Source organism: Oncorhynchus masou, chromosome 3 (assembly GCF_036934945.1).
Source record: "Oncorhynchus masou masou isolate Uvic2021 chromosome 3, UVic_Omas_1.1, whole genome shotgun sequence".
NCBI classification, from domain to species: Eukaryota; Metazoa; Chordata; class Actinopteri; order Salmoniformes; family Salmonidae; genus Oncorhynchus; species Oncorhynchus masou.
Genome location: NC_088214.1, coordinates 31,405,759 through 31,424,607, shown reverse-complemented (window position 1 = coordinate 31,424,607; position 18,849 = coordinate 31,405,759). Strand labels below are relative to the sequence as shown.

General features: G+C 43.1%; 1 protein-coding gene across 1 annotated transcript in view; it reads left to right on the top strand.

Moving 5' to 3' along the window:
* The window catches only part of LOC135514564 (receptor-type tyrosine-protein phosphatase N2-like), a 143,683-nt gene that overhangs the window by 42,374 nt on the left and 82,460 nt on the right, over positions 1-18,849 (top strand). Inside the window, exons 4-13 of the mRNA XM_064937996.1 lie at positions 448-571; positions 1,138-1,282; positions 2,053-2,422; positions 2,717-2,829; positions 3,046-3,250; positions 3,588-3,634; positions 4,427-4,600; positions 6,221-6,438; positions 7,912-7,998; positions 11,999-12,078. Of these exons, the coding sequence (XP_064794068.1) occupies positions 448-571; positions 1,138-1,282; positions 2,053-2,422; positions 2,717-2,829; positions 3,046-3,250; positions 3,588-3,634; positions 4,427-4,600; positions 6,221-6,438; positions 7,912-7,998; positions 11,999-12,078 (1,563 nt within the window). The remainder of the gene's footprint in view (positions 1-447; positions 572-1,137; positions 1,283-2,052; positions 2,423-2,716; positions 2,830-3,045; positions 3,251-3,587; positions 3,635-4,426; positions 4,601-6,220; positions 6,439-7,911; positions 7,999-11,998; positions 12,079-18,849) is intronic.

Below are 18,849 nucleotides of genomic sequence, written 5' to 3'. Positions count from 1 at the left end.
ATGGATAATAGGGTGCCATTTGAGACATCCATAGTGACCTTTGACCTAATCCACCAGGGATTAAAAACAGTTATCTGTGTTTCCTTTTGTGATTTGTCACATAATGCAATTGATAGTGTAAGGCCCAACGCAGGAGATGAGAAGCAGGTACAAGGAGTGAACCATTTAATACAGACGGACATGTAACGGAACAGGGACAGCGTCTGGACATAAACACGACACGACAAAATGCTACTACAGGGAACAACACAGAGGAGCAGACATATATGCAGGGGCAATCAACAAAGTGAGGGAGTCCAGGTGAGTCCAATGAGCACAGCTGCTCGTAATGATGGTAACAGGTGCGTATGATGACGGGTAGCAGGAGCATGCTTGACAGATAGTATATGTGCAACCATTTTTTTCTCGTCTGACATTCTGAGTGTTATTCCTGTTGATGTGTTGCAGGGTTGATCTGGGAGGATGAGGCCACCCAGCAGATCCTGTCCAAGGAGCTGTCTAAGCTGAGGAAGATCCCCTACAGACGCCTACAGGACTCCAGCCCCCATGTCTATAGCAGCAGCAAATCCAGGTCACTGTTCTAGCAGGCAGCACCATCCATTATACCTGTGCAAACACACACGGACATACACGTATGCATGCAGACAGACAGACAGTCAGGCAGTCAGGCAGTCAGGCAGACTCTAGGAGTGCACATGTTAGAATATGATGACTGATGAGCTGGTTTATGTCTGAACGGATCTAGTTTCTAGCTCTGGATAGTCCAGGTTATGTCTGTCTGTTCCTTATGGCTGGCTGTTTGTTCATGTGTTTTTTGTTGTTTTTTTCTACCTTTTTATTTAACTAGGCAAGTCAGTTAAGAACAAATTCTTATTTTCAATGACGGCCTAGGAACAGTGGGTTAACTCCCTGTTCAGGGGCAGAACGTCAGATTTGTACCTTGTCAGCTCGGGATATGAACTTGCAACCTTTCGGTTACTAGTCCAACACTCTAATCACTAGGCTACCCTGCCACATCTCTCCTCTCCTTTTTCTATCTCTCTTTCTGTCTTTGTGTCTCTTTCCATCTCTCTCTATCTATTTATTGCTGTCTCTCGCACACTTACTCACACCTCTCACTCTCCATGTCTGGTCCAGACCCTCTACCCAGGCTATGGACCCAGGAGACCAAAAGATCAAGCCTGTGGAGGTGGAGCTCAGTAGAAACCTTCAGAACGCCCTACAGCATCTGGGCCTCCTTTCCCAGGCCTCGTCCCCCACTGGCCCCAAGAGTCCCAGCAAGGTAAGGGCCCCCCCCCCCCGGCCACCTTCAGAACCCTGCCCTCCAGACCCCCAGGCCCTTGCTTTAGCCTGGGATGAGCAGCTGGATCTTTTTTTACTTCTCCATGGATGCACGTCTCTATGTGCACACACACACACACACAAACTGACGCTGTGGGAGCTGTATCATTATCTCTCCCCTTCTGAAGGGTTGGTGAATGGCTGTTGGTTGACCATTCACAGGGATAGTTTCCTGCTGGATTATTATGAGGGAGATAATGCCCACCGAGGGTTCAGGAGTTCACTTCCTTAATTAGTAACACCCACATGATGGGCTCCGTGTAATTTCTGTTGAGGGGGGTGACCAACATGGCCTAGCTGAATGAGAGGGCCAAACCCCTGCTGAGGTCCAGGCATTCGGGGTTGGGGAGGGTACCTCTTTATTTATCGAGAATGGGGAGAGTAGCCCTTTATTTATTAAGGATGGGGTTGGTGGAAAAAGTTTGAGATGAGCATGTGGGAGATGGATGGATCTTAGAGTGTTGTTGACCCGTCCGTATAGTGTACTGCTTAGGAAGATATTACATACTCTCTTCTTACTGTTAACATATTAGCAATTAACATTTCAGTTGATGGTGGTGTATTAGTTGGGGATTTAAGTGAAGCACTAAGTAAAGATGAACACTTTGATCTAGTTGATAACACTTTCTATGAAGTAAATGTATAATGCTACATAATTACCGTTATATAATGCCTTATGATACACAAATAATGTGTTTTATTATCTTGCAGAGTGACCGTTACCAATCTGGCGTCTTCTCTGACTACTACCGGCCCAAGTCCCAGGGAGAGGGACATTTTTCCCCACTGTCCTTATTCCAGCCTCCCTACCAGGACAGACACTCTGCAGGGGATGGAAACCTCCTTGTGGCTGCCCTTAGGCACTACCTGTCTGCGCAGGGACCGCCCCAGACCGGGGGGGCCCCCAAAGTCCCAACCTTGCCCTCCCCGCTACGCCCCTCCTACAGCCACAGTATAGACAGTGCTGGGCCTATAGAGAACTCTCAATCCCAAACACCCAACCTGGATAGACTTTTACTCCTCCAGACAGCTGGAGCCAGTCAACCCTCTAGTCCAAAAGACCCCTACAGTCCGGTGGATGGTATGTGCTGCTTTTTACTGTACAAGTTCTTCCTTATTATTCCTACGTGAACAAATTAGCGCTATCAATAGTTATGGATCCGCTGAAAATAACGGTATAGCATGTTATTAGTTGTTAATTTAGGCATTGACATCTACCATAGTTGGAACTCTTCTCCCTCTCATCCTCTCTTCCTTCTCTTCTCCCCTCTCCTTCTCTTCTCTCCTCCTCTTCTCTCCTCCTCTTCTCTTCTCTCCTCTCCTCCTCTTCTCTCCCATCCTCCTCTCATCCCCTCTCCTCTTTCCTCCTCCACAGAGGTGTTCATCCAGAAGGTTCTGAAGAACGTGGGCAGACACAATGTGGACGTGGACGACATGAGTCCAAAAGACCTGGACCAGCTGTCTACACTGATCGCTAACGCCCTACAGGTAGAATAAACAACAACGTTTTTGTACTTGTCTTTCTTGCACAAACCCTCAGACCTTTCTTACTAGCACTGATTTTGCCGATAGCTGTGTTTGATAGCTGCGTCAATGAATGTGATGTTTAGTTGTCTTACCTAGACACCGTAGTTGAATGCACTGTCTGTAGTTTCTCTGGATAAGAGTGTCTGATAAATGACCAATACGTAAATGTGAATGCAGGTAGTGGATAAAAAACATCCTCAGGCCAGACCAGGACCAAGAGACGTGGGGGAGGAAGAGGAGCAGGAGGATGAGGAAGAGAATGAGGGGCCTGGAGAACAGGGGCCCGGGGAAGAGGAGGTTGAGAAGGAGGACAGTGACCCTCCATCCGCCACAGAGAAAATGGCTCCGGAGAGCACTCCCCTAGAGGAGTCTGTGGTCCAAGGTACACAAACCTGACAGACCTGATTACTTGGAGAAGACCTCCATCTGTAGTATTAACTCACCAACACCTTTATATACTCATTGTCTTTCCATGCCAACTTCAGGGTGACTAGTTCATATTGGCTGCTCTGTTGATTTGAAATGCAGTTAGACTTTGGCAAAAAAAGTATCAGCTAAAAATATTCACAAAACCATAAGTTTCCCTCCGCCTTCTAAAAGAGTGAAGGGAAGAGTATATCTGCGTGGCTGTTATTTGAGATATGCAGAGTCGGTTTGCTTTTCTGCTTAATATTATTCTTGTTGTCAGTAAACACTCAGTCTCTGTTATTTCCTGACAGAGCGACAAATGGAGGGAGACAGAGAGCCAGCAGGCTCCAATGACAAGGTACCCCCCATTTTGATTCTTAAAGTGATAAAGGGTTTGAAAGAAAGTGGAAATGTCAAACGGAATACTGACATTATAAACGGTGATATTATACCGTGTGTGTAGGGTATGAATCATCCAGAAGAGCTGATTTTCAAAAGGATTTTGATGATAAATCTGCAATGTACTGTAGACAGTAAAACAGTTAGTATACACAACATAGAGAAGAAGTATGTTTTGAAAAATGGATTGAAAGTGTTGTAATGTTGTCAGTTTGCATACCTATCTTTCAAACATTTATCATTGGCTTCTGTCCTATTGCTTCCTGCTTTTCCTCGAATTTGATGAGAGAAGCAAATTGCCTCCTCTCCCCTATCAAAACAGTTCCTCAATTCAGTACACATGGATTGTAACAAAACATGTCTCATAATCAAGATGAAAGAAAAAAAAGCCATAATGTAGTTATGATTGATTCGTATTTGTTACTTCTGTGCTTCCTGAGATCACCGTGACTTGTGTTGTTTGTGCTGTAGCTAAATCACCGTGACTTGTGTTGTTTGTGCTGTAGCTAAATCACCGTGACTTGTGTTGTTTGTGCTGTAGCTAAATCACCGTGACTTGTGTTGTTTGTGCTGTAGCTAAATCACCGTGACTTGTGTTGTTTGTGCTGTAGCTAAATCACCGTGACTTGTGTTGTTTGTGCTGTAGCTAAATCACCGTGACTTGTGTTGTTTGTGCTGTAGCTAAATCACCGTGACTTGTGTTGTTTGTGCTGTAGCTAAATCACCGTGACATTGTTCTGTGTTTTTTCAGTCCCAGGATGCAGCTGGCTTATTTGGAAAGCTTCTGGCGTACCTGGATAAGAGTGAGTCCCCAGCCCAGAGACTCCGGGGAGATTCCCCCGGCCAGGCTGGTGTGGGTGCAGGGCCGGGCAAGGGCAGGGATGTCGGTCTGGAGACTGTCCGCAGTAAGACCACTCAGGCCGAGGTGAAGACCATATTACCCTTACAGTTGCAAGAAAAAGTATGTGAACCCTTTGGAAATACCTGGATTTCTGCATAAATTGGTCGTACAATTTGATCTGATCTTCATCTAAGTCACAACAATAGACAAACACAGTCTGCTTAAACTAATAACACACAAACAAGTGTTTGTTTTCACATCTTTATTGAACACACCATGTAAACATTCAGTGTAGGGTGGAAAAAGTATGTGAACCCTTGGATTTAATAACTGGTTGACCCTCCTTTGGCAGCATTAACCTCAACCAAACGTTTTCTGTCGTTGCGGATCAGACCTGCACAACGGTTAGGAGGAATTTTAGACCATTCCTCTTTACAAAACTGGTTCAGTTCAGCAATATTCTTATCCTCTCTCGAGGTCATGCCACAGCATCTCAATCGGGTTGCGGTCAGGACTCTGACTGGGCTTCTTCAGAAAGTGTATTTTCTTCTGTTTGAGCCATTCTGTTGATTTACCATTCTGTTGATTTACTGTTTTGGGTCGTTGTCATGTTGCATCACCCAACTTCTGTTGAGCTTCAATTGGCAGATAGACTTACATTCTCCTGCAAAATGTCTTGATAAACTTGGGATCTCATTTTTTACGTCGATGATAGTCTGACGCAGCAAAGCTGCCCCAAACCATGATGCTCCCACCACCATATTTTACAGATGGGATGAGGTGTTGATGTTGGTGAGCTGGGCCTTTGTTTTCTCCACACAGTGTTGTGTGTTCCTTCCAAACAACTCAGCTGTAGTTTCGTTTGTCCACAGAATATTTTCGCTGTGGAACATCCAGGTGCTCTTTTTGAATACTCCAGCAATGGTTTTTTTTGGACAGCAGTGGCTTCTAACCGTGGTGTCCTCCCATGAACACAGTTCTTGTTCAGTGTTTTACGTATCGTAGACTCGTCAAAGGAGATGTTAGCGATTTCCAGAGGTTTCTGTAGGTCTTTGGGTGAAACTCTAGGATTCTTCTTAACCTCATTGAGCATTCTGCGCTGTGCTCTTGCAGTCATCTTTGCAGGACAGCTTACCATGGACTGATGAACATCAAGGTTTTTAGAGATACTTTTGTAACCCTTTCCAGCTTTATGCAAGTCAACAATTATTTAATCCTAGGTCTTCTTAGATCTCATTTGTTTGAGGCATGGTTCACATCAGGCAGTGCTTCTTGTGAATAGCAAACTCAAAATATTGTGAGTTTTTTTATAAGGCAGGGCAGCTCTAACCAACATCTCCAATCTCATCTCATTGATTGGACTCCAGGTTAGCTTTTGGAGAAGTCATGAGCCTAGGGTTTCACATATTTTTTCCAACCTACACTGTGAATGTTTAAATGATGTATTCAATATAGACAAGAAAGATACAATAGTTTGTGTCTTATTATTTTAAGCAGACTGTTTGTCTCTTGTGGTGACTTAGATGAAGATCAGATCAAATTTTTATGCAGAAATCCAGGTATTTCACATACTTTTTCTTGCCACTGTAAGTAGAACCACAATGACTCTGTTGCTACAACATTTTGGTGTTATCCTCAATTATTTGAAATGCACTGTGTCCACATGTGTCGTTGAATCTTGGTTTAAATGGTCACGTAATCAAGGTGGCAGTGCAGAAGTCGACCCACTCAATGGACGTGGAGGAGGTGGCTGCGGTGGAGGGCTGGATCCAGGCAGTGGAGCCTCCGGCTGCCAAGATGGTCTACCGGGAGCCCCTTAAGAAGAAAGTGAACGTCCAGGAGCTGCAGCTAGATGTCAAAGCAGCTGTGACCACGAAGAAAACAACTGATGATGACTACGGCTATGTCATCACTGACACGGTGTGAGTAGTACCTTTCATAAGTAATGAATGAGGCAACCGCAGCTAATCATTCAAGGTTCGATGTTTGTGCGGAATTGCATTTAGTATAGTGCAAAGGAGTTTTTTTTTTTTAGGCCAGGGCCAACTATGGTGAATTGACAGGTGTTGTGTTGGGTACGCTAGATCAGTAGCAACCATTTGGATCCATTGGTACAGTTGTACCATGACTTTTATTTTTGTTTCCTGTCTTCAATAGGCATAGCTGGAGTTGCTTTGAAACAAACCATTACAAATGGAAACAGAAATGTGCTTTAGATGCTAGACACCCAAAGGCCTACTGTGTCCCTGTCAGAGTAATTTCTCATTCCACATTTTAACTCACTCTTGGGAAAGTAATTTACCATGACGTTGAAAAAAAAAAGGGTTTCGCTCACTGAATATATTACCCTAGATTATTTTCAATATTTCAGTACTGGACTCATATTCATGCATGAACGTAAATAAATCATTCATTTATGTAACATTGACAATTGACAAACAATTTTATTTACATGCATCAAAACCATACCCCAGTGTGGTATATCATATGCATGTGCAATAAACATGCCTCGTGCGTATCATTCAGTAGATGATGATGATTTGAAGGTGTTCAGGTCAAGTCCCTCTCCAGGGCACAGAACCCACAGCCCATCAGACCACCAGGAACTGGAGCCCACATCCCTTCACTATTCCATCATAATCAGGTCTGGTGGGCCTCCACTCTCCATAGGGGGCTGGGGATATGGAAAAGCAATGACTTTCCTCAATGTCTGTATTAGACTGTTTCTCCTTTTAAACTCCATACTCCCACTACGTTATGTGATTAACTAGGACTGAGGTTTGCACTGAAATGTATATCTTCCCGAGTCCCTGGTCATCAGAGACTCTGACTGTGTTTTAGAGGTGGGGCACATCATTAGCTGTGGCCAACGCTGAACTGAGCCACCGTGGTGCCGATGCACCATTTCATTTGCACTTCTCTGTCTGGCCTGAAGTCTAGGGAGTGGCTATGTCTCAAATTGCACCCTTTTGCCTATACTGCACTAGTTTTGACCAGGGCTCTGGTCAAAAGTATTGTACTATATAGGGAATATGGTGCCATTTGGGACACAAGCAGAGCACACAGGTGATTCATCATGCCAGAGGAAACACCTGCTCCCCCAGTTCTCATACCTCACCCTCCCTCAGTGTCTCCCTGCCTCCCTCATCTCCCTATTTGTCCCACCCTCCTTTTATACGCCCTTACCCTCTCACCTCCCTGTCTTTGGGCTTCACTCCCTTCCCCGCTCCCCCATCTCCTCCCCCTCCTACCCTCCATCCCCCTGAACTCCGTGCCTCTCGTGTCCCCTCTCCTCTCTGAATGTGACAGGAATGTAATGTGTCGGAGCTCTCACCCACACTTAACAGGCTAAGGTGACAACTCTGTTGATGAACTCTGTATTTTTCTCTCCCCAGCGCGCTACAGACTGATGAGGGACTCCACTTGATGGAGATTCTGGCACGGCGGGCCAAGCTGCAGATGACTGACTTCCTGGAGCTCTCGTATGTATTTTATTCATGATTAACATTTTTATAGATTTTTCACACACTCAACAGAACAGAAACAACAAACACGGACTACACCACTTTTATGTATTTAACCTTTTTATGTGACTTCATTTTGACTGTATGTTTAAAACAGACGTGACTAGATTTGATTCTACTCTGGAATCTTATACGGTGCTGGGTAGAATCTAAAATGGGTTGTAGAGTAATTGCTTGTAGCTTGTAGATAGGTATACATCCACTCAAACCTTGTGGATGGGGGCATTGTCATGTTATAGGGCATAACCATGGTAGCTAAAATATTTGCCAAATTAATAGCCTGCCCAGCATTTTTATACTGGACCCTAATCATGGGATGTTAATTGCTTAATTATCTCAGCAACCACACCTGTGTGGAAGCACTTATTTTCAAAATACTGTGTTTCCATTATTTTTGGAAGTTACCTGGCTGCAATCATTATGAACAGGACTGAACTCTCCATGAACCTCCCTCTCTTTCTCCAAAATCATTGTTTTTCCCTGCAGGTATCTGACTTTAAACACATGCATACACACACACACTTAGAATGCAATGAGGCTTTTAAAGCCATCCTCAACGAAATGAGAGTATATAGTGACACACTGTGCTGGTCTGCGTAGTCAGTGGCATCTCCTTCACATAGTCTAACCAAAAACGGCCATACACACATTTTGCACACAAATGCACAGCTAGATATTGCACTGAAGCACACTATTTAAAGACTTTCAAAATAATATTAAAGAGGAAATGTTATCGGCATTCTGTAAAGACATGGTGTCATAACCTGTCAAGTTCATTTCCTGAACCATCATGCCCTGTAACCCACAGGTAAACACTGCTTTATGATGGGCCTCTTATCTACCTTATGTTCAAGTCTGACATTGTGGTCATTGTAATGCAGTCATTCATCAAGTGAACATACACTGCGATACTCAATAACCGTAGCAGTGTGTATGCGAGAACAATTTACCCCCATAAATACAATGCAATGTGCTGATGACAGGCATAAGAAAGGGAGTATTGTATGGGCTGATAGGCCCCCTTTGTGTCTTCCTAACTACTAAGCTTGATTGTTGGCGGTACAGGTAGGGATTGGCCGATTCCGTATCATGTGACACTGTGAATAAGGTTCTGAATGGCCCTTGTTTCTGAAGCACCTCACGGCGCTAGGGAAGGTATACACTGCTCTGTATTCAGCCCTTCAGCCCATGGGTGGCCTTACAGGGCTGGGCTAATGTACCTTTTGTCTTTGTCCCTTTCTGAAACTGAAAGGGCCTTGGTATGGGAGAGTGATGGATTGGGTGGGGGAGAGAGCTGGGGCCCTTTGTTAGAGCTCCGAGTCGGCCCAGCAGGGGGAGCAGCCTGGACAATTTGTCCAGGCCGCCACGCTTATTTGGGCCGTCCCACTCCTTGCAGCTAACCGCTGCTGATCCGAGACCACCACCCCACCTAGGAGCCTGGGAGAATGGCCCTCCACATAATCAAATACTGGGCCCACAATTCAGCCCAGCCAGCATGGCTCCTCTCACCTTTCATGTTGACTCATTTGTGCAAGCACGACTTGGTTCTGTAGGACCTTGAAATTAGTGTCTATCATGTTTACCATAATGAAGGAAAATATAGATGCATGCATACAGGCTAATTCAATGTTACCGATATATGTAGTAACACAGTATGTTAGACACTGTGTCTAAATGTTATACATACTTGAATCAATCATCTATCTTTGTGTTACTTTGTATGATCGAACAGACGATATAGAATAGGAGAACAGACGCCGCTGTCAGAAACGTCTTGAATTGATCATGTCAGGCCGGACATGGCGGTTGAAAGCAGAGACGTTGGTTTTGATGTGTCAATGTGGGTGGTTTGCTTCAGAATCGTGTGAGCATTAGTTCACTCTGAATAATAGTTGTTGCGCAACACTTACCGACTGTAGTCAGACTCCAATTTGATGGGGGTGACGTAATGTCTGACTTCATATGCTGCTCATTTCAAAGTATAACCACTAGGTGGGGAGATGCACCTTTGCTGGTTGCTTGTAATGCAGCCTATGTGTTACTGAATACTGAAGACGCATTAGACAAGATTAATTTATTTTCACTGTAGAATCACAAAAGATTGATGGACAATGACAGTTCAACATTCTATATATATATATATATTGGTTCTAACATACTTCAAGCGAGCGCTTTTACATGGGAGTAATAGTCTGCTGAAGAAAGCATGCGCTTCAGCTTGAAAATCACAAGTACATTATTTACTTTTGCTGTAGTATTGAATTTTGAAAATTGGGAGGCGGTTGGCATAGTTCAGACGTCATTCCCATATGGGACACAAGGGCCCATGCCCCCTCACATTTGTCCTGTTTTATTTTTATTTTTCCGATGTTCAATTAATCCCCTCCATCCTCACGTACTTTGTGCCCCCTCTAAAGTAAAATGGCCGCATGGCGCCCCTGGCGTAGGTCAGGAAACATATCAATGTGTTATGAAGTCACATTGAGTGATGTTCCTTTTCAACCGCTAATAGATCTAACTCTTAATAGATGTGAAAAATCTATACATCTAATTTCCTGGGGGTGAATATCATAGAGTGGTTGAAAGGCTGGCTGCTGGTTGAGGTTATCCTCCACACATTGTTCGATACCTTAACCTCCTGGCTGGATACATTCTTTGACTTCAACATACTGTACAGCAAAACACTTTCTGTTCAATAGGTTGCCAAAAATAAAAATGTACCGCATTTTATGTTCAATAGGTTGCCGTAACCTGGTTTTATTCTGGGTGGTTTGCCCTCCTTCGTCACCTTTAGCACTTTTCAGCTCAAGATATATTTTTACAGCATGAATAGTATTTGCCCAGTGTCCACACTAGATTTGCTCTTTGGAAATACATACAATACATTGGGAAAAATAATATCTGTACATTTAATTTGCACAGCGTTTGTCATTACACAGAAAATGTACAAAGCTCTGTACATAAGCAATTGTCCCTATGACTGTTGGTGAAGGGACACACAATAAAGTATGTGTACCTAATCCGAGACCAAAACCCTCCTTGTCATTTGTTGTTTGTAAAACACTCAGAGGCACATTGAGATTCGAGAGGTATCCGTCGGAAACGGCTCCTTCGAACAGCTTATGGGGTAGCCAGAGGTAAAATACTGCTCAATCACTGTGCGTGTACGGCTCTGATTTAACACCAGGAAAAATAGGCTTTTCATTTGTCTGACGTTCATTTATCTGCATGTCCAGCCCTAACATTTAGCCTCACACTGAAGTGTTTAACCATGTTATTTCCAGGACAATCAGGGCTACAAGTACAGCACAAAACTATTTAACATAAAAAGATGCATTTACGAGTTTATTTGACAAATGTCAATAAAAAAACAAAGTCTGCCAAAGCAAAAACCGGATAAAAATACATTTATGTGAATGCTGTAAGTACAGAAATGAATATCCAACTCGTCAGTGACAGCTGTGTGGAGTTTGGAGTTTGTGATAGCAACTATGTGAGCTTATACCAGTATTATAGACACTATGTCCTGGGATTTGCTATGATCTTCTATGTAGAAGTACCTCTTCTAATGACTCTTGTGTACCTTGTAAGCGTCATTGTGTTGCTTGTGAGCATCATAGTTCATGTTCGTAGGAGTCTCAGCTTTTCATAGTTTTGTAGCTCAAACCATTTTGCCTCTATGGTCGTTTTTGTAAAAAGACATGGCCCTGGGCCCCTTCGGGATCTGCCCTTGTCTCACAAACAACCCTCTAGCTCAGCCCCCTTTAATTACACAGAAGTCTGTAGCTCAAACACACACTGTTTAAAAGGGGTTGGAAGACTCATTGGGTTAATGACCTGCTCTGTTCTTTGTAAGGCAAGAGGGCAGAAAAACAATGCTTTACCACCATGTAAAAAAAATGTATTTCTCATTGATCATGTCTGAAGTGTCTCATCTCACTGTGTGTTTCTTTTACAGAGTGGTGGGCCCAGCTGTGACCTTCAGAGTACGACCTAATACCCAGAATGTCAGCACTGCAGATGTGGCCAACGTAGCAGGTTGGTCTGAGCTGCTCTGATAGCTAAATGTTATATATATATATATATATATATTGCAAAAAAAAGCAATCTCTTGTGCTTTAGTGGAGCATGTTGGAACTGAAATGGACATTTTAGCTTTTTCAAATATCCAAGATTTTGTTGTTTACTCTCAGAGAACTGGTCCACAGTTTTTTTTTTATAGCTCCATGCTGAACATTCTCTGTATAGACCCCTGATAATGGAGATGTGCTGTTGGGAGAAAGAGTCAAATCTAAGTGACATCTGTAAGCGTTATTAGGAAGCCTCCCTTGCACCAATCACAACTCTTCTCTGGTGAATGAAATACAGGTATGCATTGTCAAGGAACCCCAAAGGAAAGGAGAGAATAGCTGTATTTGTATATAGTTATCATTACTGACAAACATACAAGGCTGCTTCAACAGTTATGAGAAAATATTTGTATAAGAAGATAATGTTTTTCCCCACGAATTGGAATTTGTTACATATCATACCAATGGCAAAATTGTGGTGTAGATATTGGGTGGGGGGCGAACAGTAGGGGGGGGGGGTCCTCCACCCCCGACATTTAAAACGCATTTCCAGAAATTCTACACTGTTTGATTTATTATGCCTCTCTTGAGGGGTATTTTGAGGGGAAAACAATAAAATTGGAAGGGCCCCCAACCCCCCCAAAATAAAACATGATTCGTTTTTAGGGAAAACTGATTTTTGGGGAGAAAATAGCTGACTTCCTGCACATTTTGCAATGGGGCAGAGAGAAAAATATGTGGTTTTATAATGCTATTCTACAATTTTAGTCAGCTAATTAAAGCTAATTTCCTGCAATTCTGCACAGCTAATCTCATACTATTCTTCACATTTTGCCATGAGGATGAGATAAATGTTTGCAGTTTTAAAGCAAATTTCCAGCAACTCTACGCATTGTGCCATGACGCTGACAGAACATGTTGCAGTTCTAATTTAACTCTCCAGTGAAAACTTAATAGTCTGTGAACTCATACCCAGATAATGTTGTTGACTCATCCTATACTGGTATTTGTGGACAAAGCATAAATTGGAGAAAAATGACCACCTAAACAAAAAAACAGACCATTTAGAAAATAGCAAGCATTTTTTAATAGGGGATCATGTCTGGCCAATCAGTGGTCTACTCGCATTAATATTTTTTGTGACCTTATACACCCACACCATTCTGCTTTTGGGGTACGCCCACACCATTTCAACACAGCTGCTTTTTAACATACTTAATTACTATTTTTGGGAAGGAAAACACTCATATTGTAATTAGTTTGAACTATAGTTCAAATATCATAGAAATCTAGAAACACTGGACAGTTACTTTAAAGGTCGACTTTGGGGGGGAAAAAATGCTAAAATAACAGCTTTAAACTGTATAACTGATCAATGCACCATCATACTCGGTCATTTAATGCTTAAAATATTTGTTGGCTATTTAGCTTTAGAAGTGCCATTTCTTTCCAACCTCAGCTTCCCTCCAAAAACAAATCCTGTGAAATGACATCAATACATACTGGAGGAGTTACTGGCTAGCTACAAGTGGCTATCTTAGCTAATAAACTAGTTACGTGGGTTGCAGCATGCAGGACATATCGATGAACCACCAAAGGCACACCCCATTTCTGTTTGAAAATTGAGGAGTTAGACTGTTTTTTTTGTGCCCAAAGTTGACCGTTAAAGCTAATTATCTGCAATTCTACACATTTTGCCATTGCCTATGACGTGTTAATGTGATATCGGGAGGTCGGGGGCATTTACATTGTTTTTAATACATTATTAGGGAGACGAATCGACCTGTTCTGAATATTAGGGGAATCCCCCATGGCAATTTCACCTATATATCATACGAATTGCAGGGGACAGACACACACACACACACACACACACACACACACACACAGTGCAATTGCTCTGTCAAAGTAAGTTTAGCTTGAATAGATAAATCTAGTTTTTTTCCCTTCGTCTAGTGATGACAGTTTTGATAATTGAACTCCACACTCTTGATCAAGTGATTGTGTAATGGCTACCCCCGTCCTGTTTCACAAGTGCTATTGTTTGTGTTCATGTCCTCGTTTCTCATTTCCAGCCCTGGACTAACTTGTTTTGAGAGGTCATGGATGAGCCTTTATTCATATTAATGCAGTTGACAGAACCGCACTTGAAATGACATACGGCTGCCTCTTAACTTAAGTGCAGTAGTGTGGGTGTGCTGCTGTCTCTAAAGCATAATTTGTCATATTCAACAAGAGTATCGGCAAAGATTATTTCAATAGCCCCAGTTGATGTGGTTTTTCTGAGACGTTAAGCATTACAAGGCTATTGTAATGGCATCATTTTATCATCATTTTACAGTTTCTTCCAGACACATTGGAGAAATCTGTGTGCCCATGTTTTAAGCAGTTGGAGACAAAACTTAAATGATTCAATTTTAATCATCTTCGCATTATTTAATTTAAATGGCACTGTGAGAGATTTCAATATGACATCATAGCTACCATAAATAAGGTGTGTTATAATACCATTATTATGAGATACATAGAAAAAATGTTGGTAATGTGTCCCAAATGGCACCCTATTCCCTATACAGTGAACTATTTTTGACCAGTGCCTCGGGAAGCCCTGGACTGGCTGGACACTGGACAAAGGAGTCAGTGTTACCTCATAGAACATTAGCATTCTTCTGCTCCATGTGAACAATACTGGATCGATAGAGAGCCAGCCTCCTGGGCGTCCCGGGCCAGAGTGGAGGAGGGTAGAGGACTGTGCCGGTTGTCTGGGGTGCAGCAGCACGGCCCTAGTTGTGTCACAAATGGCACCCTGATCCCTAAATATCTAGTGGACTACTTTTGGCCAGGGCCCATATGGCTCTGGTCAGAAGTAGTGCACTATATAGGGAATATTGTGCAATTTGGGACTCAGCCTCTGGCCTGCCCCGTATTGCCCTGGCCTGCCCCGTATTGCCCTGGCCTGCTGAGTAAAGAACCCTGGAGTGGAGCTTGTGGAGCTCCTGTCACGCATACCCGACCATTGTTAGGAACCCAGGGCCAGGCAAAGGCTATTGTCAGGGGGATGTCAAGATGGTGAGCCGTGGGGTGATGACCCTCATTGTCAGGCCTATTCATGCACGCTGTGGAGCCATGGAGTGGCAGGCCCAAAAACCACTTCCAGTGGTGCGTCTCGGCCGTGAGAACCAGGCTCCTCAATTGGCTGGAGGTCAGGGTCAGGCCAGCCAGCCAGCCGCACAATTAGCACATTAAGCAAGGTCCCCAATAAAGTTCACAATAGAATGCAGAAATAAGTTGTCTGCAAACTGTATCCACTTAAAATATTATTTAGTCAAATATATTTTTAATGGCCTAACTGGTTTGACTGAATGTGTATTATCGACCGTTAAACTGACCCCCCTGTGTTTTCTATGAAGAGGAGAACATACATTGTCTTCCCTGACAATAGCTAGTTACTCATTCACTGGCTGAGTGTAATATCTGAGGTTTGATTTGTGTCTTGACATGGAAATAAATCTGTGTCACAGACAGTTCAATAAGTTATTATGGTGGTTTTCCCTCGCAAATTGGTATCGGTGAATGGCTGAGTTTCTATGTTTGACACACTTTTTAAAAAGCAAGGAAATGGTGATCATTCTGATCAAGTTGACATAACATCTATCGGAATCAGTTTTTCTTCTGTCAGGTCCTCACTTTTGCAGACAGCTGTGTAGAGCGGTGTTGTATTCAACCAGCGTGAACACTAAACAGTAGAAGCAACACTTTCAGTTGGGCAGTGTTTACTTTAAAACACATTCCTATTCACTCTCATTCCCTCCCTGTATCTGGTAGTCCTAACCTTGATGGCCTTGAATATACTTTGAACCATGAGTCATTTCTGATCACCGGAGTTGAAATGAGACCCCAATTCCTCTGATCATTACAAAGACCGTTGGTTGTATTTTTTTCTCTCTCTTTTCACGGTTGAGTGGTTTAGCATAGATCTCATAATGCTGACAGCTCTGACCTTCACTTCAGCTTTAACACTTGTTAAAATGTCAAATCTTATTAGCTGGCTCTTTAGGAAAAAGCAATGTGGTTTATCTAACTTCTCTTCTCCTGTGATGTGAAGAGAGCCTTCAACCTCTGGTTAGCTCAGTCTTAGGGCGTAGCTTTTAGGGCACTCACTTACCCTAAGTATGTGCGTTCTACTGTGGAGAGACATTGAATAAATACTATGTATACCTGTTTAACGGGATTTATTGTCTTCCATGTGACTGTATATGCACATGATGCTGATGTGCAACGTGAGATTTGTGACATTGTAGTACAAATCTTGTGGTAATGATGCTTCTCTGGTTTTCATTATCATCAGCTTGGTCTTTCTGCATTATCTGAGAGAAGTCACGTGCCTACTCCTTCCTGGAAAAGTTCCAAATAACATAGCATTTTGTCATCTTCCTAGATCTCTGTATGCTTGTCTGTTTTAACCATACAATATACAGAAGCTTAACACATTAGTGTATAAAACATACTACTCACCCCCCCCAAGCCAGCTGATCCTTGGTGCCCTTTCACATAATCATCATCAGTAGCCGCTCAGTCCCAAATCAAATCCAAATCAAATCCAAATCAAATTTGATTTGTCACACGCTGCGTAAGACCAGCAGTGACATGCTCACTTGCAGACTTTTCCCAACAATGCAGAGAGAAACATATAGAAGCATAATAACACGAGGAATGAGTAACGGTAACTTGGCTATATGCGCGGGATACCAGTACTGAGTCGATGGGTATGGGTATGAGGTAATTGAGGTAGATATGTACATATAGGTAGGGGGTAAAGTGGCTAGGCTACAGGATAATAACCAGTAGCAGCAGTGTATGCGATCAAAAGAGTCAGTGCAAAAGGGGGTCAAAAGTAGTGCACTGTATGGGGAGTTGGCTGCCATTTTGGACAAACCCTGACTTTGTCATCAGCACTTTCTGTTTGGATTCACTCCTTTAATTGTCTCCATTGATTTCCTGTGTGATTTCATTGGAAGCAAGTCTCCCCAATGGGACTATGGGCCCACTTAAGCCCTACAGGAGCCACCAGATCCATTGAAGTTAACTTCATTTAGTTTGCCTGTTGATCAATTCTCATCTCATGCTGAAGGATAATCAATTCTGGATTTTCTCTAGCTAGTAGCTAATAGCAACCTGTTGGCCAAAATGTGCTCAAAATCAAATTGGGGGAAAATGAAATGACAAAAACAGTTGTTTATTGATGTCATTTGTTGTGACACGGGTTGGTGCGTTATCTCTATTGTCTGTCGGCGTATGCGTGGTGGTTGTGTTTTGTGATTTCTGAGAAATCCCTACAAGTGAGACCTCAATCTTTTGTGTCCCCTGCAGTTCAGAGTTGCTTGTGGTTATTTTGGTCTGACTTCAGAGAGAGCTGGGGTGGGGGGTGGAATCCTCTAGAGCTTTGGAAGCATCTGTGAGTCCTGCTGTGAAGAGGGTGGATCATCACAGGTGTTATATGGAAGCTGAGTTTGTTTAGCAGCGGTGGCAGCGTGGGCGTCATGGTACTCAGCCAGGCCTCTCTGGGCAGACCTCTCAGGGTCCCTCTCTCACAGCTGGCAGCTCTACTTTGGTTGAATCCCAAATGGCACCCTATTCCCTATACAGTGCACTACTTTTGACCAAGGCCCATGGGGCTATGGTTAAAAGAAGTGCACTATGTAGGGAATAGGGGGCCATTTGGGATGCAACCTCTGTGTTGGCCCTGCTCCTGGAACTCCAGCTTCAGCTCAGGCTTCATGCCTCCTACAGATGGCACCCTATTTACGAATGTAGTGCACCACTTTTGACCAGGGCTTTGGTCAAAAGTAGTGCACTATATGAGGGAATAGAGTCCCATTTGTGCTGCAGATGGCTTGACTGACTGGAGCTCTCTCTGCTGGCTCTGCTGCCTGACTCCACACTTGCAGCACTCTTGCATCATTCCAGGGCAGGCAATGGACTGGCTGGCTTGGAGAGGGAGAGGGAAAAATCTGTGTCGCTGCGGTCTGTTTCTCTGTGCGAGAAATGCAGTATGTGTGGGATGTATAAATAAATACTCTAAGCTTGGATGTAGGCATCGTTCATGTAAGGAAGATGATGACATAACACAACATGTAGGGCAGAAATGCCTTCTTGAACATGTGCCTTCATTACAAACTTGTATGGGATCCGTAAATATGAATTAAAATGTTAAATTATGAGCCTAGTTAGACGTGATTGGCTGAAATAATGGAGGTGATGACCATGCTGACTGTTGGCCATGTGTTTACATGTGAATTCTTAAAGAGATGGGTGTAAAAAAAAAGGACTCTCTAGCACTCAACAAATCGTTCAAGGGCATTTTCTCCTACTGGTATCCTAAGTGGGATAACACGTTTAGCAACTTTTAAAGCAGCATAACTTTCCCATGCTTCCTCCAATCACAAGCTCTGAATCTGACCTAAAAAATGTTTTTTAAAAGGATTTCAGATTTTTCTACATAACCCCCTTTGGGACTTAGCATTCCATCACTATTTTCTTACTGTAGGATGGATAACACCCCATATGATTGAGGCCCTCTTCATGTCAGACATGACGGAGTCTTCTCTCTGGGTCTGTAATAAAGCCATGTTCCTCCAGACTTCCTATTCTGGCTTCTCTATCTCTCTCACTCTAGTGAAGAATGTTATTAAAGGTTAATAAAATGCTCCTTTTGTTCGCTCACCTTTGGTGGCCTGAG